General features: G+C 45.9%; 1 protein-coding gene across 10 annotated transcripts in view; it reads left to right on the top strand.

Annotated features, from left to right (window-relative positions):
- Positions 1–24,022, top strand: part of CLIP1 (CAP-Gly domain containing linker protein 1) — a 256,458-nt gene that overhangs the window by 54,916 nt on the left and 177,520 nt on the right. For 8 of the 10 annotated variants that reach the window (XR_013621408.1, XM_068135143.2, XM_068135139.2 and 5 more), the window contains exon 2: positions 18,058–18,250. The exons of the other annotated variants lie outside the window; for them this stretch is intronic. Coding sequence is in view for 7 of the 8 variants with exons in the window: in XM_068135143.2 (XP_067991244.2) it covers positions 18,157–18,250 (94 nt within the window). In the remaining variant the exon portion in view is untranslated. The remainder of the gene's footprint in view (positions 1–18,057; positions 18,251–24,022) is intronic. 10 annotated transcript variants of the gene reach the window in all.

The following is a 24,022-nucleotide window of genomic DNA, read 5'->3' as shown; positions in this document are numbered from 1 at the left end:
ATTCCACTCACAGCCTTGGTCACACACCTGACCACCGAACACTTTGGCACACATTCGTTGGTCGCACACCTCACCAACACACCTCTTCGCGCCCCCTCCTCGGTCACCTCCTCTGTGACAATCACAGGTGTGCTCTCATTCGCACACCCAACCACGTGCCTCACCACCAACTCCAGCGTGCATTCCCACTCACGCTCTACCATTCCAGGTGTGCATCCTTCCATCCCAGGTGTACATCCTCGCTCACCTGTCACAACCAACTCACTCTCCTTGTCACTCTCACTACTCTCACCTCCACTCTTGACAACGCACTCACCCTTACTCTTGACAGCGCACTCTTTCCTCATGCACCTGTCCGTCACACACCTTTCTCGCGCACACTCTCCCGTTACACCCTCTGTAACACTCACCACAGGTGTGCATTCTTCCTTGCCTTTGACAGCGCACTCTTTCCCCGTGCACCTGTCCATCACACACCTTTCTCGCGCACACTCTCCCGTCACACCCTCTGTAACACTCACCACACCGCGCTTCCATGTGCCCCCTCGCACACGCGCTACGACCGACTCACTCTCGCCAGCACCCTCACTCCTTGGCACGCACTTTTTCCTCACACACCCCAGAGTCGGACTTTCTCGCACACCTCCTTTTTCGCACACCAGACCTGTCGCACACTTCACCAACGGCCTCTCACGAACACCCGGGTCCATCTCGACCCCCAAGCTTCTTAAATCACCTGGCGCATCATACGCACGACCATATTGGTCACCACTTACACCGGGTCCTCTTCCTCTTCGCTTCTCCTCCATCACCTGCGAATCCCTCATCCGGTTAATGAGCACATCATCACGATCCAAACACAGACTTTGGACCAATTCTTTTATCTCCTCTTTTATCTCTTTCTTATCCCCTCTCCGTCGCTTCTTAATTTCGCTCATCCCTTCTTCCACTTCTTCTAATTTCTGCTTCACCTCTTTTATTCCCCGGTACGTCTCCTCAAGCTCGTCCTCTAAGGCTACCTTGACCGTTTCCAGGTGCGTCCTCACCTGCCGGTCCTTCGTCTCCATTACCTCTATCACCTCGTCCAACCTCGTTGTCAGTCCCTCACGTACCATCTGACATTCCCTCTTCGTCGCTACCAAGTCATTTTTTAGGTCATTTTGTGTCGCTTTTAACCCTCCTATTACCGCTGTGTTCTTCTTTACCTGGTCCGTTAGTTCTTTTTGTCCCACTGTCAGTTGTTCTACTCCCAGCGTCAACTCCTCTATACCCCCTTGTAACTTTACAGTCCCCTTTCTCACCTCCTTCTCCATGTGCTCCTTACAGTGCCTCACCTCCTCGCGCACTCCTCCGACCTCCTCACTCATCACTTGCATCTCCTGCCCAGATGCCACCCTCATCTGCTCCATTTCCTCCCTGTGAGCATCCAGTTTGGTTTCTACCCCCATTCTGACCCCCTCTATCTGCTGCTCCATTTGTTTAACTTCCCTTTCCGCTTGGTCCCTCATGTCCCTCAATTTGCCTTCCATACTGTTTTCTAACCCTATTAACCCATTTCTCACCTCTTTTATCCCGTTGTCTAACCCCTCAAAATTATTGTCTAACTTCCCAAATTTCTTGTCTAACTCCTTAAAATTATTGTCTAACCCCTCACTGGTACCCCTCGCTTCGTCCCTCATTACCCCCATTTGGTTTCCCATTACCCCCATTTGGCCCTCCAATCGCTCACCCAATCGCTCATTATCAGCTCTCATTTCCTCCCTCATTTGCTCGCTATTCTGGGCCATAAGGGCCTTCATTTGTATGAAAAAAAGGTCCAAATTTACCAGCGGCGCTACTACGGTCGCGGGCGTGGGCGCCGTGGCCATGTGCGAGGCGCCATTTCGCGCGCCCGCCATGTCGGGCGCAACGACGCTAATTTGTGCGTCTGCTACCCTCGCTGCTTCGCTCTCCTCGCGTCCCTCAATTTGGTCCTGGACCGACCCTGCCTCACTCTCCACTACCGGACCCCAGCCGACTTGGTCTGCCATAGCGCGACTTTCAAAATTCGGGTTTTTATTTTCGTAAAACAAATTCAAATTTCGCCGTTATAATTTCGAGCGCGTAAACGCGCTCCGGGTCCAATCTCACTCCTCGACACCAAATGTTACAGACGCGGTTGTGGATGTTGGTTTACCGAGCGGTTTGGTATGACCACGTCTGCACAGTTTACCCGATTCCACCCGAACGTTGACTAATTGCGCTACGCTAGATCAATTGAGGAAAAGGACACAACGGCTGGGATTAAAATGACACGACACCAAGGGTTCAGTTCTCAAGACCTCCGGAGGAGGTTATATTAGGGCGGAAGGTTAGATTACAGGAATGAGAGGGACAGCATAGAAAGACAGGCACTTAGACACACTTATCTTATTCCCTGACAGACGACAGATAAACAGGACAAAACTGACTCACACGGGGATTGATGGCAAGGAAAGGCAGAATCGATGGCTCCAGGTGCACCTGGGCTCAGGGCAGGATCGACCCGGTCCGGTCTAGAGATGCGGGGAGGTCTCACTCAGCGCTGGAAGGTCACGTTCTTTCTCCAAGCTGGGGGCGCATCTCACGTCACGTCCGGTCAGTCGCTGCGTATATCCGGCGGGGAGTGACACGCCCTCGGCTAGTTAGCTCCGCCCCAGATGGAATCGGTCCGCCCTTCTTATTGGGTGTGGGGGGGGGGGTTACTGGCTCCGCCCCTGACGAGGAGCTGACAGCCAGCCCCTTCGTGGTAACCCCGTGGAGCGCATGGGCAATGGCGGCTAACCACGCCGGTGTGAGGACGCACACTCCCCGCACGCCGCGCCGTTGTTGTAGTTGTTGTAGTTGTTGTTGTTGTTGTAGTTGTTGTTTGGGGAAGAAGATGGGAGGAGGTATGGGAAGGTCCTAAACTCACTACTGGTGCCATATAATCACATTCTGGTGCAACGAAGAGTCAGAATTAATGGAAACGAGTCCTTAACTGACATAGGCTAAGAATAACTAGCAAGATGTCCGAAAGTTGTCTACGTGAGATGCGGTGGACCTGGGCACGACATTTAATGGGGGAAAAAGGGGAAGGTCGGTTCTACAGAGTGTTATTTACAGGCAATGGGACTAGGGAATGGGGGATTGGGGATAGTTGGGGAGTATTGGGGAAATAGGGGAGTATTTACAAGCGGATATTGAGGCGAAGTCCCATATCCGCAACAATACCTTAACTCCTTAGACCCTTTAGACCCCTTCAACCCTTTGAGACCCTAAATACTATTGGAAAATACCCTTTTGATATTTGGACACTTTTAGACCTCATAGACCTTTAGACCCATGAAGACCCTTATAGAGCCCTATAGACACTTTGTCATAGTTAGAACCTTTACAATCCGTAGACCCATTAGACCCCGTTAGAAGCGCACTCCACCCACATCTCCAGTGTTCTTTCAATAAACAGACTAATTTTTTTCAGCAAGTAATGCACAAACTTGACCCACCCGGACGCCGGGTGCCCTGTTAGTTTGAACAGAATTTACATATTGGGTCACTGAATTGGTTCACCAATCAAAACCTCGAATCATATTGTTTATTTGGATTTCGTATGTATCGTGCTATGGAAGACTTCTTTCTTGTTTGTCTGTCTGTCTGTGAGCAGGATATCTCAAAAGGTAATGGACGGATTCAGACGGAACTTGGTGCGCGGTTGGGTTGGGTGCGTGACAACGATGAATTGATTCGATTTTGGAACAATTAAAATGCGGATCCAGATCCGGCCAATTAATGGGATACAAAATGTAACCTGTTCAACCTGGAAGAAGCATGCTCTCCACCGAATGCCGTTCTAGTTTGTCCGTGCTATATCCTTTTTAAATGTAGAGCCTCAGGTATGGAATCAGCACGTGCCATTTTAAAAGTGTTTGGTATTACTTGGCTGGAACCATTGATCTGCCAGACCCAGAGTCTGCTTTAGAGATATAGAAAACGAAATTCCACATCCTTTGGTCGGCAAATTCCTGCTAATATGAAGAGTTTATCCCATGCTCAGTGAAACACTCTTGAGTAACTATCCAATTAATGCTCCAACGCTTTCTTGGAGAAGGTTTGACATCTCATCATTTGAATAATTTTATGGCTGAAATCCAGTCCAGGCCCTCTTAAGCCGTTTGTGAATTTGGAGTACTAGTACACCTGCAGACTCCGGGAGGGGCAGGAAGGGTCATTCCTCGTTGGGGTATGTAGATTACAGTCGATCTATGGGCGGGTCTCAAGAACATTGGGTGTGTGTTCATTTACCAAGTTTCTTGTGGAGAGATCGCCAAGTTGTTTAAGCATTTGAGCAAGCACTCCATTCAAAACCGTTAAGGAACGGCTGGCTTGGCAAGCGCTAGCTAGCTGCTTGGTAAAGCAGCACAACCCGAGCTTCTCCCGTTCAGTTTCGTATGAAACAGCAGGAGCGAATTTCAAAAGTTCGCTTCAAAAAATGCCACGGCAGCGGCAGAAAGGGCCATGTTATTAACCCAACATTTGTGGGTTATGTAGAGTACAGTAGATCTTCGCTCAGTTCTGGAAGTAAACCTAACTTCACGGATGTCGGGATTCCTCCAAATTTCTTCATTTTGTGTTATAGAGAGCATTAGCGACTGTTTAAAAAGCTAATCATACGTGTTTGTGGTTTAAATAAAATATTTTTACTTCCTGTAGAAGCCGTTGCTCCCACGGAAACGCCATTATAATTTATAACTACTAGAGTACTAGAGAAATACCCGTGCACGGGTGCTACGCACAGGTGGGAGGCCATTCCACATCCTGCTGATACTTGCTCCCGCATGACGATATTTTTTCGGGTGCCGCACAAACGGCTGCACCTATCGAGATTTAACGGATGTTTATATAAATCGTTTAAAAGCAAAAAAAGCCTTCAATTTCCGATATTTAGCCTTTTCATTTGGGCCTCCCAATTGAAGCCCCACCCACAGGACGGGCCCATTGCTCGACGTAAGAAGACGTCACAATGAACGTCATGCAAACGCGAATGTTATGCGGGAGTCCAAACCTGAGAATGTTGGAGACTAAAGCTGAAATTGGGAAAACTAAATAGCTTATTTTACTCCTGGGGATCCCAGGATTATCCTCCCAAAATATCCTTGCGATCGGTTCAGCAGTTTTTACGGTACCTTCGAACGGACAGACAGACGGACATTTGGTGAATTATAGTAAGAAGAGCCATTTATATACGTTATCACTGCAGGAAAAACGCCTTGGGGAAGTGGGACATTATTAGTATTAATATTGTTTTGTAATAGCATTAACAATATGCGATTATCATTCATTTTGTTATTAAAAGCGTCTTTGGAAAAACGCCACGATAAAGCTAATTTAACATTTATATACACCTCAACGTGCAACCCCATTGACGGCAATGGCGGGTAAACTCGCTCAGGGGAGGAGAAAACCCCCTTGGGTTGGGGGGCAAATGAATGCGCGACAACCTTCATTATGTAACCCTTGGTCATCCTGTCAAGTTTGGTTGAGATTGGATAAGTAACGACAGAATGTATTGGCGTCAAAAATTCATCGGACAGACACAAATGGCGTATTTTAGTAGGCCTATGATGATGAATGCCAGTCTCTAATGTTCTTGTTTCATGGTGTCTTCGTGCTAGCAGTGAAAATGCGGAGCTTGTTTCTTGACTGAATTCATCTATGCTTGATCCCTGAGTTTGTTAATCGACAGCGGTCCTGTATGGTAAACATACCTCGTCAGGTACACATACCGAGTGACCCTGAAAACTTTTCTCAGATGCTTTCAGCAGCGACAGCAATGACGATGATGACGCCTTCAGTGTCTCTCCTCCTTCGAGAGGTTTCAAATGTTGTCTCTTCACTGGTTTGTGAATGTAATCCTTGGAAAAGCAGGAAAATCACTTTTTACCTGCGCCACCAAAGGTCTGGAGGTTATGTTTCACACCTGTCTGTTTGTTACTTGGCAAAATGTTTTTTTTTTCCAAAGCATGTTGATCACTTTCGTTTGTGTGTTTATCTGTCCCCTCACTTATACTTTACGACAGGTCACAATTTTAAACCAATCTTCACAAAACTTCACCAAATAGTAGAGTTCGTGGTCAGACAAAATCCTATATATTTTTGAGGTCAAAAGGTCAACATAGGCCAAAGGCCAACAACCATTTCAAATTTCTAAAATCCTCAATTTTCATCCGATTGACTTGAAAATTGAATGGGGTTTACATATCAGCGAATTGAATTCAACCATCAACTGTTATTGAGTTCAGCATAGGCCAAAAGGTCAACATAGGTCAAAGGTCAACAACCATTTCCAATTTATAAAATCCTCAATTTTCATCCGATTGACTTGAAAATTGAATGGGGTTTACATATCAGCTAACGGAATTCAACCACCAACTGTTTTTGAGTTCAGCATAGGCCAAAAGGTCAACATAGGCCAAAGGTCAACAACCATTTCAAATTTCTAAAATCCTCAATTTTCATCCGATTGACTTGAAAATTGAATGGGGTTTACATATCAGCTAACTGAATTCAACCACCAACTGTTTTTGAGTTCAGCATAGGCCAAAAGGTCAACATAGGTCAAAGGTCAACAACCATTTCAAATTTCTAAAATCCTCAATTTTCATCCGATTGACTTGAAATCTGAATATGATTTACATATCAGCTTATTGAAACCAATTGCCAACTATTTTTGAGGTCAACATGGGCCAAAAGGTCAACATAGGCCAAATTTCTAAAATTGTCAATTTTCATCAAATGAACTTAAACTTTGAAGTTGATTTTCAAATCAGGTCACTGAATTCAACCACAAATTATTTTTGATGTCAAAAGGATGCTCTACTGCGTGCCATTTTACTTTGTACTGTTTTGCCAAGTGTTGCTCTGAGTGATTTTTCATTTGTTTGTATGTTTGTCTGTCTGTGAACAAGATATCTCAAAAAGTTGTGGATGGATTGAAACGAAATTTGGCGGAGAGGGTAGTGTTTGTGACAAGGACGAAATTATTATATTTTGGTGAATATCCGGATGCGGATCCCGATCGTAGAATTTTTAAAGTGATTCTAAACCTTTTTTTTTTTTTGTGTGTGTGTACAAGATCGAGGCTGGTGTAAGAGATATACATTAATCACATAAAAACAAACTGACACATAAAACATAAGTGGGAGGGGGAGGTCTTGGGGGGGGGCAGGGGCACGGGAAGGGGGGGGGGGTGGGGTGGGAGAGGTAAGCAAAACACATGGACACTGCTCGGACTTTTTTTTTTGTTTTGTATACAGGATCGAGGCTCGTGAAAGAGCTGACATTTATCACACACAAAAAAAAATCAAACAGACACACATAAAATATAATAAGGGTAGAGGTAGACAAAGTGGGGAGAGAAGGGGAAGCACACAAACACAACGTTTGAGAGCAGGGACATCGGGAGATCTGTGGGAGGACTTGGTGGGAGGAGGCGTGGGAAGGGGGGGGGAGGGGTGGGAGAAGTATAAAACACAAGGACACTGCAAGGACTTCCAGGAAGGAAGTTGGTATTTCAAAAAAGTGAATCTGGGGTGATATTAGCGGGGGTAGAAAAGATCAAGGTTTTGGATGGGGGAAGATAAGAGATGGTGGTGAACAGCTGTTTTAAAGACCTGGAGGGAGGAGTGGTATTGAAGAGAGTAAGGGAGTTTGTTCCAGAGCCGGAGAAAAGAGGAATGAAGGAGTGAAGGTGAGCAGAGAGTCTTTGATTTTGGTTTAACCATAAGAGGGTTGCAGGCAGATCTTGTGCGACCTGCAGGAATATTTGGGGGACAGAGCCCAGAAAGAGCTGGGGGAGCAAGGCCAGAGAGGAGTCGGTAGAAGACAGAAAGCCCACCAACCTGCCTACGGTGAGTAAGTGAAAGGCCCTCGGAGTTAGCTTCATCACGGGAGATTCCAATGATTCTGAAAGCTTTGGTTTCAACAGCGTGAAGCCGAGCTTAGGTGTGAGGCAGGAGCACCGGCCCAGAGGGGAGAACAGTATTCCATTGAGCTGCGGATGAAAGCCTTGTATGTGGTGAGGAGCTCAGGTGTGCCAAGGAAGGACTTCGCACGACGGAGGATGCCCAGTCGGCGACTGGCTTTGGAGGCCAGATTTGAAATGTGGTTTTCCCAGGAAAGATCATGGCAGATAGTGAGACCCAAAAGCTTCAGTGACAGAACTTCTTGGAGAGGATTATTCAGAAAGTGGATGGGAGGGTTTCCAGTCGGTCTTTTCGGAGAGACATAGTAAGAGTGTGAGATTTGTCAGGATTGAAAGACATGTTCCACTTGTTTGACCAGTCTGTGATTTTGTCCAGGTCTGCAGAGAGTGAGGAGGCTGCAGACTGCCGATCTGAGGGATGAGGAATGGAGCGGCAGAGTGGAGTCATCAGCAAAGAGATAGAGAGGATTTTCAAGAGAGTCAGAGAGATCATTGATGAGGACCAGAAAAAGCACAGGGCCCAGAACACTGCCTTGGGGAACTCCAGCCTGAACAGGAAAGGGAGATGAGAGAACCCCATTCAGGGCCACACGTTGACTACGACTGGAGAGGAAGTCCGCAAGCCAAGCGTGTATATTTCCATGGATACCATAGGAGGAGAGTTTGGTGAGCAGAGCGGGGTGCCAGATCGTATCGAATGCACGTGATATGTCAAGGGAGGCAGCTCTAATTTCCTGTTTGGCATTGAGGACCTCCATCCATTGTTGAGACAGCAGAAGCAGCATGTCCAGAGTAGAGTAACCTGGTCTGAAACCAAATTGATGATCAGAGATCAAGCCATTGGAGAAGAGGATAGATTTGATATAAATCCAGAAAATCCAGAAGAGGAAAGATTTGACTTCCAGGAAAGAAGTCGGTATTTCAAAAAAGTGGATCTGAGGTGAATTAACGGGGGTAGAAAAGATCAAGGTGTTGGATGGGGGAATATAAGAGATGGTGGTGAACAGCTGTTTTAAAGACCTAAAGGGAGGAGTGCGATTGAAGAGAGTGAGGGAGTTTGTTCCAGAGGTGGGAGAAAAGAGGAATGAAAGAGTGAAGGTGAATAGAATGTCTTGATTTTGGCAGTTTCACCATAAGAGGGTTGCAAGCAGATATTGTGCGACCTGTAGGAATATTTGGTGGACAGAGCACAGACAGAGCTGGGGGTGTTAGGCCGGGGAGGAGTCGGTGGAAGCCAGAAATACCACCAACCTGCCTGCGGTGAGTCAGTGAAAGGCCCTTGGAGTTAGCTTCATTGCGGGGGATTCCAATGATTCTGAAAGCTTTGGTTTCAACAGCGTGAAGCCGAGCGAGGTGTGAGGCAGGAGCACCAGCCCAGAGGGGAGAACAGTATTCAATTGAGCTGTGGATGAAAGCCATTTATGTGGTGAGGAGCTCAGGTGTGCCAAGGAAGGACTTCGCATGACGGAGGATGCCCAGTCGGCAACTGGCTGTGGAGGCCCGCTTGGAAATGTGGTTTTCACAGGAAAGATCATGGCAGGCCGTGAGACCCAAAATCTTGAGTGACAGAATTTCTTGGAGAGGATTGTTGAGAAAGTAGATGGGAGGGTTGTCCAGTCGCTCTTTTCGGAGAGACTTAGTGAGGGTGTGAGATTTGTCAGGATTGAAAGACATGTTCGACTTGTTTGACCAATCTGTGATTTGGCCAGGTCTGCAGAGAGTGAGGAGGCTGCAGACTGCCGATTTGAGGGATGAGGTATGGAGCGGCAGAGAGTGGAGTCATCAGCAAAGAGATGGAGGATTTTCCAGTGAGTCAGAGAGATTATTGATGAAGACCAGAAAAAGCACAGGGCCCAGAACACTGCCTTGGGGGTACTCCAGCCTGAACAGGAGTACCCCAAGGCAATGTTCCTGAGATGAGAACCTTTGAACCTGAGATGAGAGAAACCCATTGAGGGCCACACGTTGACTACGAACAGAGAGGAAGTCCGCAAGCCATGCATGTAGATTTCCATGGATACCATAGGAGGAGAGTTTGGTGAGCAGAGCGGGGTGCCAGACCGTATCGAAGGCACTCGATATGTCAAGGGAGACAGCTCTAATTTCCTGTTTGACATTGAGGACCTCAATCCATTGTTGAGACAGCAGAAGCAGCATGTCCAGAGTAGAGTGACCTGGTCTCAAACCAAATTGATGATCAGAGATCAAGCCATTGGAGAAGAGGAAGGATTTGATATCTGAAGCAATGATGGATTCCATGACTTTGCTAATAATTAGGAGAAGGTTGATTGGTCGGTAGTTGCAAGGATCTGTTTTTGCACATTTTTTTTGTGTAAAGCGGGATGTTGACTGATTTCCAAGCTGATGGCAGATGACCTTGAGCAAAAGAGAGGGTGAAGAGAACAGAGAGAGGGTGTGAAAGAGCGGCAGAGCAGGATGTTTGGACCCCTGGGCTGATGCCGTCTGGTCCAGTTGCAGAATCAGTCGAGGATTGACAGAAACCTCTCCATCTTGTCAGGAGAGAAGGCCACCGAGTCCTGGAGCAGCTGGGTACGACTTGGTACGGTGGGTACATGGAGAGATGGGTTGGGTCAAGATTTTGAGGCAAACACAGAGTTGAGGCATTCAGATTTTTCACGTGCGGAGTCAGCTGTGTGGCCATTTGAGGTAAGGGAGGTAAGGGAGGGGATGGAGGGGGAACAAACACCAGAAATAGATTTGAGCAGATGCTACCAGGATTTGGAGGAGGGAGACAGGTTTGAGAGTTCAGTCTTGAGAGTCGAGAGATATTGTTTCCTGGCTCTCCTGAGGGTGGACACACACTTGTTCCGTGCTTTGTGAAAGGAAATCCGTTGGATTTGCCTTTCAGGAGGCGAAGGCAAGTTGTTTCTGGGCAACTGCCTCACCACAAGATTCCGTGTACCATGGACGGGAGGAAGGGTATGACAACTGAAGACGAGATGGGATAAATCTGTGCATGAGAGAGAGCAATTTACTTTGGAAGAATTCCCAGGAAGAGTTGATGTCAGAGGCGGTAGAGATGGGAGACCAGTCCAGATGATTGATGGCTGCTTGAAGACCGTGCCAGTTGGCCTGAGTGAAATGCCAGACTCGTCGACGCTGAGAAGGCTCTCTGAGAATGGCCAGAGAGATGTCCACTTTAACAAGCATATGGTCAGATGAATTGGGAGATAGGGCCAAAAACGATATATGGCTGGATATCTCAAAACGTTATGGATGGATTTGGACGGAATTTGGTGGAGATGTTGTGTGTGTGACAAGGACAAATCTATTCGATTTTGGTGAAGATCTGAAAATGGATTCTGATACGGAATTGTTTAAATTTTGAGTCATTCTTCACCATTGAGAGAGGGGGCTAAAACCGATACGTAGCAAAATATCTCAAAAAGTTAAGGACGTATTTGGATGAAACTTGGTGGACGAGTTGGTTCGGTTACGAGAACAAGGTGATTAGATTTTGGTTCAGGTCTGAATCCAGATCCGGCCGATCAGTGGAATACAAAACATAAACTGTTCAGCCTCGCGGAGGTATGCGCTCTACCGAGTGCCGTTCAAGTTGTTAATGCGATTGCTGTGGTTCTTCACCAATGTTGAGCCAAAACGATATTTGTGCACTTCCAACAAAAATGGTAACAAATGCAGATTCCGAGTGCAATGTGGCCCCTGCATGTGCTCCTGTTAAGATGGGCTCATTCCACATCCTCTCTGCTAATTTCTTTAATATTTTACGACACATCCTCGTCATATCTCTGTGCGTGAGTAGAGAACCAATTGTGTTATATGGTGGATGTTGGAGAACCCAGTGGAGGAGTTGTGAGTTAATGTAGCGATAGTTGTGCAAGTTATTGTGGTTAATTTTTGAATTTGAGAATAGTCACAAAGAATTCTCCCCTCTCCCCTCTCCCCTCTGGGTCTGGAGAATTCTCCCCTCTGGGTCTGGATAATTCTCCCCTCTGGGCTGGTGCTCCTTCCTCACACCTAGCTCGTTTTCACGCTGTTGAAACCAATGCTTTCAGAATCATTGGAATCTCCCGTGATGAAGGTAACTCCGAGGGCCTTTCACTCACTCACCGCAGGCAGGTTGGTGGTCTTTCTGTCTTCTACCGACTCTCTCCAGCCTTGCTCCCCCAGCTCTGTCTGTGCTCTGTCCCCCAAATATTCCTACAGGTCGCGCAAGAGCTGCCTGCAACCCTCTTATGGTTGAACTGCCAAAATCAAGACTCTTTATTCACCTTCACTCTTTCATTCCTCTTTTCTCCTGCCTCTGGAACAAACTCCCTCACTCTCTTCAATCCCCCTCCACCCTCCAGGTCTTTAAAACAGCTGTTCACCACCATCTCTTGTCTTCCCCCATCCAAAACCTTGATCTCTTCTACCCCCGTTAATTCAACCCAGATCCCCTTTTTTGAAATTCCGACTTCTTTCCTGGAAGTCCTAGCAGTGTCCATGTGTTTTATACCTCTCCCCCCCCCCCTTCCCGTGCTTCAGCCCCCCAAGCCCCCTCCCTCCCACAGATCTCCCGATGTCCCTGCTCTCAAATGTTGTGCTTGTGTGTTCCCTCTCTCCCCATCTTGTCTCCCGCTCCCTTCGTCTTATGTTTTATGTGTCAGTTTGTCTTTTTGTGATTAATGTTAGCTCTTACACGAGCCTCAAACTTGTACACAAAAAAACAAACAATGAAGTGAAGCTTCTGAGATGTGGGATTGTCCATTTTCCAACTGGCTCAGTTTAATAACACAGCGGAATCTTGGCAGAAGAGACCAGATGTTTTGAACCACCACACCCAGCTGCAAAATGCAAATTGTATGATGATCTCATAACACGATTTTTTAAATAATAGACAATGAGTGCTGTGGTTTGTCTCGTGCACATGTTATACATGAACATGTTGAACAACTTGAATGCAACAAAAAACCGTGGTACTCATCACACGCTGGCTAAAGGTAGCAAATGTTGTACTTTTCCTGGGACTGTGAAGTATTCAAACTATGTTGGAACTCTGGTTCAGTTAATCTTTTAACCATTAGAACTGATTATATCTACTTTTTCCGCACATGCAAACACTCCCATCGTCTTCCTTGTCAGGTACCATGCTCTATGCATAGCGTCGGTGCTGCTGAAGCAGTTACTTACTATAGGCTACCATCTTGGTCTGGTCACCACTCCGACTCAGGAAGTCAGCGCAAGAGTTTGCAATTTGGCCAGGATGCCGGCCATAGCTCACCTACTCTTCACAAAGGACATATTGGTACCTTAAACGTCGACCAACTGATACCGGTCAGTTTAACGTTCATTTGTGGGCCACGGCACACACCCTGCCCGTGAAACACGTGGACGACAGTTTATAGCTGGTGGGAATTTAAACTTCGGCGAGACAGCTAAGAGGCGAGTATGCGTGTCTCTAGTCTCGGCCATCCTATCCTGCCAGCCCGAAAGACTTCCCAATGGAAGGAAATGTTTGCCTTTCACCGAGGTTCTGATCAACGCGAATGCTCAGATTTTCTACGTAACGCTTCATGATGTGTGATTTTCACGGCAATCCACGCTAATTGTACAGGGATTCCAACATAAAAAGGGCAACATTTGCTCAGGCCGGTGTTTTCTACATAATGCGGTTGTTAATTAAGTCTCAAATTTCCTGAGATTTCCTGAGAAAGTTCCTTTTTTCCATGTATTAAAAACAAAAGGGTGAATTTAACATCGAGTAGCACATCTTTATTTACTTTATTTATGACAAACATGTTGAAACCAAGTCACAGAGTCACAGAGTGCACAGAGTATTTTGAAGAAGACTGTCAGCATATCATGTACCTGCTTACAAAACAACAAAGGTGTGAAATGTGAAAGATACTCGCTCATGACAAAACGGGTGTGAGGGATGTTTCGGATGGCATGTTGGTGTTCCAGAAACTATTGAACCTGTATGGCAAGGTGTGGAGAGAAATCCACACGACTCAACAAGACGACTCATGGATGAAACGGAAATCAGTCGCACATCAATGTGACAGATACCGAAGGAAGACCTTGGGATTTTTTCCTTGCAAAATCCAGCTTTTCCAGGCATTTCATGAAAATAATCACAGAAGACAGTATGGAGTTTGTAATCACTTTTCTGAACTACTGGAAATAAAGATCTCAGGATAGATGAAAAAAAAAGAACCTAAAAGAACTGGGGAGACCCAGAGGACAACAAAGACTCAAAAGACCCTGAAGACCTTTTCGACCCAAAATAACCAAAAGACCCCGAGGAATTTCCACGGGCCCTGCCATTATGCTGTCAAAGGATATTCCTGTCAAACTCCCTCAATATTCCACACTCTTTTGCAACCTAATAAATTCACAACAGCCCAGTGGAATTGGGTAGCCCTGCTGTCCTCGTATAAAGCAGCTGAACAGCTTTTACTTTCATTGTCTTCGCTCTATTTTTTAAAATGGTAAGACAAAGTTTCACGTATGAAAGTGCTTGTAAAATGTAATATCACAGGAATTGAAAAACTCTTCATCAAGCTTAACTTCGCCGGTCAGGTCATGTGGTTCGATTGGACGACTCGCACATCCTGAAAACCAGGTTTTTTGGGGGTTTAAAAAAATTGGTTTCATTTTTAACACACATTTCAAATATGGTAGAACTTACAAGAGGAATAGTGGTGATGCATTGAAATCGAACCTTCAAGTGTGCCAAATGGATGTGTGGGAGCATTATGTGCTTGACCTATCCAAATGGAGATAATCCTGTAAAGCGGGTCTGCAAAAGTTCAAAGCAAAATGCTTCCTCCAAGCTCAAGAAAAGAAAGGACAGCGTAAAGTAAAGTCTCAGAACCAAACTACAACTAACTGGTTTCATTAATTCATGATATGTGGCAGAATATGCCGGCCCACAATTGGACTGTTCTCCCATGGGCAGGCCCATGACCAAAGACGAGTTTGTAGAATTGTCCCCCGTCGCGCCGCGTAGCGAAAGAGGGACTATGGTTTTCCCCTCCGTCCGTGTGTGCGTCCGTGCGTGCGGACGTGCGTGCGTGCGTAAGCGAAGGACCGAATTCTAATTTGGTGTGGGTGCAACCCACGTCAAAATTCAAGATGGCCACCGCCATGTATGTCTGAAACTTGTGAGCGGAATATCTTGAAAAATAAGCGAAGTACCAACTTCCAATCTGGTGTGTGGGTGTATCTCGGCATAAGGAAGAACGCTGTTGAAAATTGGGTCGCCACGTCAAAATCCAAGATGGCCGCCACCATATATATGTCTGAACCTTGTGAGCGAAATATCTTGAAAAATAAAGGAACTACTAACTTCTAATCTGGTGTTTGGGTGTATCTAGGCACACGGAAGAACGCTATTGTAAATTGGGTCGCCACGTCAAAATCCAAGATGGCCGCCTTGCGTCTTCCACTTTGTCAACTCACATCACTTCACCGACAGGGGACCTAGGCGTAATGCTTGTTTACAAACCGATTGCCCTGAAACTTTATGGTCCGAAGGGTCGCTTGGTCTTAGATTTTATGATTTCCCATCAGGGGGGTCTCCCATGGGGATTTCCCCAAATCTCACTCTATAACTTTCAACCTCATGAGTTGACCATCAGCCCACACGGCGCTATTTTTATTACTGTTCTGTTGCATTGATTGAGTATTATGGGAATAGATATCATTGGATATTTGAGATTATACGTCCATAAGGGACATAAGTGGGAACGTTCTCAAATGTTTATACGTAACCATCACCGGATGATACACAAAATGCGTCTATTTCAGAAATTAACTTTGATACCAACCTATAATATTTAAGGTTCTTCTCAGAAAAATTTGTTTTTTCGGAGGTTGACACAGGATGCTTCGCCACTGCTTGGTTGCACAAATCTCTCTGAAAGCAGCAATTTGTCCCAATCCCAACAGTGTATTCTTCCTCAAAATCTGTTCATCTGAAATGCCTGTTCTTGTTTCACTCCTCTTCTGCAGTTCATTCTTTGAGAATGTTGCATCCACTCGTTATGGAAGGTGGCTTTTTGTTATTCTGACCCATAAGAAGGGTGCCAATACTACCCTCTGTCTGACCATATTCTGTGATGTCTTCTTCCCATAATCAGCAGCTAATCAATGTCACTCGAACTCGAGGCCAACCTCTTTTCCAACTCATTAAGATGAAATCATCAATTTTGAATCCGTCATACTGGCCACTCCACCTTGATATGCTCCTGATAACTCAGAAATAATTGGACAACCTGTACATCAAAGAAGAGATCAGAACAGTCTCACTGGACAAGACCAAGTATTTGACACCAATTGGCACTTTTTATCAAGGTCATCCGGGGTTCCCTCCTTGGCTGGTTTGTGGAATGTGTTCATGCTTATAGGCAATGCATGTCCCTGGATAGCGTTCTATGTCTTACCATTTTCCTTGAATACTGGTATACTTCAGAGCAGTGTCTTTGGACAAATCCTCTTTCTGAGTTTACATTAGTGACCTCTCAACCTCTTTCTAAACCCTTGGCCTCCAAAGCCATTCACCGACTAAGCATCCTCCATCGTACAAAGTCCTTCCTTGGCACACCTGAACTCCTATCCACCTACAAGGCCTTCATCCATAGCTTGATGGAGTTCTGCTCTCCCCTCTGGGCTGCCTTGGCTCACATCTTGCTCACCTTGACGCCGTGCAAACCAAGGCTTACAAGATCATTGGAATTTCCTGTGATGAAGCGAAGTCTATGGGCCTGTCACTTTCCCATCACAGACAGGTCGGTTGTCTCTCTGTCTTCCACCACCTCCTTTATGGTCTTGCACCCACTGCTCATTCTTTGCTTTGTATCCCACTGCCCCCCCAATATTTCTCCAGGGCCCACACAGCTCACCATCAACCACCTGGTGAAACAACCTAAATCCAGGATCACTGCTCACTTCCACTCATGCATTCCTCTTTTTCCCTGAATGTGGAATCAACTTCCACATTCTCTTCAATCTCATCCTTCCCTCCAGGTCTTCAAGACACCGCCATCTCAGATAAATCCCCAATCCAAAACCATAATATTTTCTACCCTCGTTAACCCCATCACCCAAGCTCTTCCCTTTCCAAATTTCCAGTTTTTCCTTCGTGAGAGTTTACTTTTGTGCACATCATGTCCACCCCATGCATCTTTCCCCCCCCCCCCCCCCCCCCATCATTCCTCCCCACACTCATTGTTTGTCCAATTCTCTGTTCGTCTTGTCCTTTGGCTCTGCTTTTGATGTTCACCCCCCCCCCCCCCATCCCCTCTCTCTGTCTCTCTCGCCCTCTCTCTCTCTCTCTCTCTCTCTCTCTCTCTCTCTCTCTCTCTCTCTCTCTCTCTTTCTGCTGTTCCTTTTGTTTTGTTACGTCCTGATATATTCCGTGCACTAGCTCTTCAACGAGCCTTGACTATGAATGCAAAAAAGCCCAAAACAAAACCCTTGTATATCCAACAGTGTGCAGATGACTCCACTCTTTGTCTGGAGAGTCTTCACACCATTACCACGCAGGCTGCAGACACATCTTTCTCTACCGATTTGGACAAAATACAAAACTGGTCAATCATCTGAAATGTGTCATTGAATATCTCCAAGTCTCACACACTCACTCTGTCTCCACATAAAGACTCGGTCTCCAACCCATACCTGGTTACGCATCCCAAATGCAGTCACTGCTCTTCTTCACCTTTTGTAATGCACCTACATGCCTTGTATACTGTTTGTGAACAATAACTATCTGCTTACATGCTTCTTGATGTACAAGGCAATTGTGTTCCCGAATTCCTTCCGATGCTGCCCTCGTGTTTATTCCTTCCCCGTTTTTCCTTCAGCCCTTGCATGCCAACCCCCTCTGCCCCATCACCGTGTCGACGTCATCCCTCTGTCATTCTGCTCTTCCATGAGCCTCAAACCCGATAAATAAAATAAGGATAAAATGTAGTCTGATATTTATTTATTTCTGACATAAAAATTGCATGGCCTTGCTGCTCTTAAGCTCAACAATCCTTTACCCACAAGTCTGTGCTGCCTTCTCACAGTTATTCTTCAGGAAGTCCCACGTTCTCTTCCTACAGGCTGCCTCAACAACAAGGATCAAGTGGTGATTCTTCCTCCGTGCTGAGCTCAACTACTTGGTCGCAGTGCATGCCCAGCTTCCTTTTATTCACATCATTATGATGAACATGTTGAGGCCCAGCGGCCTCAAAGCTCCAAGCAAGATCACACGCCCTGGCTTCTCATTTGGGCGCTCAGCTCCTGCACCCATCGGTATGGTTGTTTCTTACTGCACATTCAAGTGATCTTGGTTGCTCAAATACACGCATGTGGCTTGAGGTGCTGTGGATTATTTAACCGTGGTATTGATCCTGAAAGCATTTTTTTTTAACTTTCACCATGGACAACAACCCTAAAGTACACTGATTTAGCTGTTTTTTTTGAAATTTGAACTAAGAGCCCAAGCCATTTATTGTAACTTCACTGAAAATTGTGCATTGCGACGTCACCAGGGAAAAGGTATTACTTATCGTGAAACATCATCTGGACAATTTGTTTTCTTTACATTGATCGAAGGTTTGTGGTGGAGGCTGAATTGATTTGATTAAAGAGGAAGAGTTTATCCCGGTGTGTACCCTGGTTAGAATAGGTACACCGTATCCCTGCGTGTCGTAAGAGGCGACTAAGAGGGTTGGCGTCAGAAAGGGCATCCGGCCATAAAACATTGCCTCAAAAAGAGAACCATGACAATTACAACTACATATGGGCAGGGTGCAGCCCGAAGTGGAGATCGGTTTCTGAGGTTTGGGACATGGAATGTAGGGACAATGACAGGGAGATCAGGAGAAGTGGTGGAAGTATTGGTCAGAAGAAGAGTGGACATATGTTGTGTGCAAGAGACGAGATGGAAGGGAAGTGGTGTGAGAATGGTGAAGGGTAGGCAGGGACAGAAATACAAGTTTGTGTGGCAAGGGTGCCCGGAGGGCGTGAATGGTGTTGGTGTCCTGTTTTCTGAGGAGTTTGTAGACAGTGTGGTGAGTGTGACTAGAGTGAGTGATAGGTTGATGATGGTGAAAATGATGATTGGAAAGCTCTTGGTGAACGTCATCTCGGGATATGCTCCGCAGGTTGGTCGGAGCGATGAAGAGAAGGACAAGTTCTGGTGTGCGATAGAGAAGCTGATGGAAAACGTGAAAGATGAGGAAGTTGTTGTGGTAGGAGGAGACCTAAATGGACATGTGGGAAGGAGTATGGACGGTTTTGAAGGAGTTCATGGGGGTTACGGATATGATGTGAGAAATCGAAAAGGTGAAATAATTTTGGAGTTTGCTGATGGAGCTGATTTGTTGATTTGTAATACTCAGTTCCAGAAAGGGGATAATAAACTTGTTACATACACGTCAGGTGGGTCGACGACAACCGTTGACTACCTGATGGTGCGTAGGTGAGATAGGGGGCACCTCCGGGACACAAAGGTGATCCCAGGGGAGAAGGCTGTTTCACAGCACCACTTGGTTGTCTGCGACAGAAGGGTGAAAGGTGCGAGGAGAGCTCGGCGGGTGAAGTACCAACCGAGAATGAAGGTGTGGAGGTTGAAAGAGGTGACAGTAAGGGAGGCATTAAAAGAGAGGCTGAGTAGGGTAGAGGATGATGTGGTTGAGCTTGAACGTGGTTGGATGTCAATTAAAGATAGTCTATTGGGAGCCGTTGGTGAGGTATGTGGATGGACAAAAGGACCACCGAGGCACTCGGAAACATGGTGGTGGGATGATGAAGTTGGAAAGAGGATTGACGAGAAGAGGAAGAAGTTCAAGGAGTGGCAGAAGGCGATGGGTACGGGAGCAGAAAAAGCAGAGCATGAAAGTTATAAGGCAGCCAAGAAGGCTGCAAAGAAAGAGGTAGCAAAGGCGCAGGAGGCATGTAGGAGAATGTTCGGAGAACGCTTGGATTCGGAAGAGGGTCAGAGAGCGGTATTCAGGATTGCAAAGCAGATAGCGAAAGAGAGGTGTGATGTGATTGGGGTGCGTTGCTTGAAGGATGAAGTGGGACAAATCGTTGTGGACCCAGATGGAATTAAAGGAAGATGGAAAAGATATATGGAAATGCTGTTGAATACAGAGAATGAATGGGATGGCAACATAGAGAGTAACCCAGTTTTAGGACCGGCAGAGAAGATAACTGAGAAGGAAGTTGAGGAAGCGATAAAAGCAATGGAGAGTAGAAAAGCGGGAGGGCTGACGGGAGTTGTGGGAGATATGTTGAAGGCAGCAGGAAGTTGGGGTGTGAAGAGAATGACAGAGATCTGTAATCTGATGGTGAAAGAAGGCCGCATTCCAGTGGATTGGGAACTGAGTACCCTCGTCCCTCTATACAAGGGGAAAGGTGACCCTCTGGAGTGTGGCTCGTACCGAGCGATAACGTTATTGGAGCATGGAATGAAGGTATTGCAAAGGGTGTTGGAGAGGAGGATAAGGAAGAAGGTGAAGATCGACGAAATGCAGTTTGGATTTATGCCAGGAAGAGGAACGACAGACGCGCTCTTTATTGTGAGGCAGTTGCAGGAGAAGTACATGGAGCAGAGGAAGAAGTGTTTCTTGGATTTGTTGATCTGGAGAAAGCATTCGATAGGGTTCCACACGAAGTATTGACATGGGCATTGAGGAAGTTAGAAGTGGAGGAATGGTTGATCAGAGTAGTGATGGCAATGCACAAAGGAGCGCGCACAGCTGTAAGGATGAAGGACGGGAACAGTGGTGAGTTTGAGGTGAAGGTGGGAGTGCATCAGGGGTCGGTACAAAGTCCACTACTATTTGTAGCTGTGATGGAGGTGCTGGCTCAGAACGTAAAGGAGGGTTTACCGTGGGAGTTGTTGTATGCAGATGATCTGGTGTTGATTGCAGAATGTATGGATGGACTGAAAGAAAAGATGAACAAGTGGAAGGAATGTATGGAGACAAACGGTCTGAAGGTGAATATCGGAAAGACGAAGGTGATGGCAAGTGGTAAAGCATGTGGTGAGGTGGAAAGAACTGGGAAGTGGCCATGTGCTGTGTGCATGAAGGGTGTTGGAGTGAACTCCATTCAATGTACAAGGTGCGCTGAGTGGGTTCATCAAAAATGTAGTGGTCTGAGAGGGTCATTACCCAGTGTGGCAGCGACATTCAAATGTAAGGTGTGCACAGAGGGAGGTGCAGATGGAGGAAATGTTGAGTTGGATCTTGGAGACGGCGTGAAGCTGGAAGGTGTAAAAACATTTTGCTACCTCGGAGACATGCTGAATGGAGAAGGTGGATCAGACTCGGCAACGGTTGCTAGAGTGAGATGTGCATGGAAGAAGTTTCGGGAACTGAGTGGCGTGCTGATGAGGAGGGGAGTGTCGTTGAAGCTGAAGGGAAAGGTGTGTGCTGCATGTGTGAGAAGTGTTATGAATTATGGGAGCGAGACATGGGTCATGAATGTAGAGGAGCAACGAAGGCTGGAAAGGGTGGAAATGCGAATGGTTCGGTGGATGCGCGGAATATCATTGAAAGAGAGGAAGACAAATGATGAATTGTGAAAGATGATGGGAATAGAGCCTGTGATTGATGCTGATGATGAATTGATGAAGAGGAACAGGTTGAGATGGTTTGGTCATGTGTTGACGAAGGATGAAATTGACTGGTTGAGAAGAGTGATGGAAATGAATATAGAAGGAAGTAGAGGACGGGGAAGACCGAGAAAGACTTGGCTTAAGATGGTGGAAGAAGAAATGCGGGCAAGGGGGTCGACAAGGAGAGATGCAGAAAATAGGGCAAAATGGAGAAGATTGTCATGGGGACCGCAAGGCTAACCCCCGTTCTAGCAGGGAAAATGGCCTTAAAATGCATGTTGTTGTTGTTGTTGTTGTTGTATAGAAGAAGAGTTTAAATGTTTCTGAACAAGGTTTTTTCAGGAATAATGTTAATTCATAGTCAGGAAATTATTTACACCAACAAAGAACCCAAATTTAGACTCCTTAACCCTTTGAGTACGGATGACGTCCAGTGCCGCAACCCACGAAAAAGTTTTGTGTATGGATGACGTTACTACACGTCATCGACTTTACCTATAAATATGTCGTCAGTACGTGGTTGCTTTCCCGTATCAAAATGCCAAATTAATCCCGTACCGGGGGTATTTTTATAAAAAAAAAATCCCGTACTCAAAGGGTTAATTCCAAAACTTATATGATGTCTATGATGTATTTTATTATGACTTGTAATACAATCTTCCACATACACATTTACAGTCTTGGCCAAAAATATTGGCACCCTTGCACTTTTTTCAAATAACTCACAAATGTCTCCAAAAATAAGTTGAAATTGGAAAAAGTATTTGGTCTCCACATTTCTTTATTTCATGGTTAATATTGCAGAACCTTTGTTTTTGATTCTGAACTTAATATATCCTTTTAAATCAGAAAATAAAAAGAAATGGCATTGACAAAATTATTGACACCCTGGACTTAATATTTGGTAGCACGGCCTATGGACAAAATAACTGCAGTCAAGCGCTTCCTATAGCCATGAATGAGCTTCCTGCACCTCTCTACTGGCAGGTTGTCCCACTCTTCTTGTGCATACTGCTCCCTTTCTGCCAGATTTGAAGGGTGCCTTCTCGCAACTGCTGTTTTCAGATCTCCCCACAGGTGTTCAATAGGATTTAGATCTGGACTCATTGCTGGCCACTTCAGAACAGTCCAGCGTTTTGTTTCGAACAATTCCTGGGTGTTTTTTTGAAGTGTTTGGGGTCATTGTCCTGCTGCAAGACCCATGATCTTTGACAGAGACCAAACTTTCTGACACTGGGTTTAACATTGCGCTCCAAAATGCCTTGGTAATCTCCTGATTTAATGATGCCATGCACATATTCAAGGCACCCAGTGCCAGATGCAGCACAGCAACCCCAAAACATCCATGTTTGACTCTGGGGAAGGTGTTCTTTACTTTGAAGGCTTCATTTTGTTTTCTGTAAACATAGAGATGATGTACTTCACCAAAAAGCTCGAATTTGGTCTCATCTGTCCACAGCACATTCTCCCAGAAGGATTTTGATTTGTTCAGGTGTGTTTTAGTAAACTCCAGTCGGGCTTTCTCAGCAGTGGGGTCCTTCTGGGTCTCCTACCATAGAACCCCCTTTCATTGAGTTGGTGACAGATGGTGTGGGTTGAAACTGTTGTACCTTGTGTCTGAAGGTCAGCTTGAATCTGTTTGGCAGTTTATTGAGGTGCTTTCTCCACCATTCGAACAATCCTTCGCTGCAATCTTGGATCAAGCTTTCTCTTACGGCCACGTCCAGGGATGTCGGCTCCAGTGCCATGGGCCTTCAACTTTCTGATAAAATTGTGTACGGTGGACACAGGAACATCAAGGTCAGATGGACTTGTAGCCTTGAGATTGTCCATGCTTGGCTACAATCTTGTGTCTGACCTCCTCAGACAATTCTGCCGTTTTCTTTCTTTTCTCCAAGCTCATTGGGGTACACACAGTGACACAAAACAGCAAAATGAATCCTTTTCTCCGTTCAAACTGGCTGAATGAGTGATTTTAAGCACACCTGGAACGAAGTTCAGCGGAGCTTATGCGATGGCGTGCCATCATTCAGACCGTCAGACCGTCAGACCATCAGTCCGTCCATCATTCCATCCGTAAACACTTGAAAGTTCTTCTCCGAAACCGCTGATGGGATTGCGACCAAATTTGGCACAAATGATATATGTTGTGTTGTGACTAAAGCTTGTTCACGGCATAAAAAAAAAATCGGGGTTTAAGGGATTTTACCAGGTCAAAGTGGATCCAGGTTTGACTCCCCAAAATAGATATTTACTTTTTCCTCTGAAACCACACACACTATTTCGATTAAACTTGACCACAACCTTCCTCCCCTGTACTGTACCAAAGTTTGTTCAAAGCATTAGAAAAATTGTGGTCTGAGGAGGTACATGGGGTTGGGGGAGGGGTTGAGGGGTTGCCCCCCAAAATAAGTATTTTTTTTTGTTTGTTTAAAGTCTTATGAATATGTTAGTAT

This window comes from Myxine glutinosa, chromosome 14 (assembly GCF_964187855.1).
Source record: "Myxine glutinosa chromosome 14, kmMyxGlut1.1, whole genome shotgun sequence".
Lineage (NCBI taxonomy): Eukaryota > Metazoa > Chordata > Myxini > Myxiniformes > Myxinidae > Myxine > Myxine glutinosa.
This window is presented reverse-complemented; position numbering and strand designations above follow the sequence as displayed.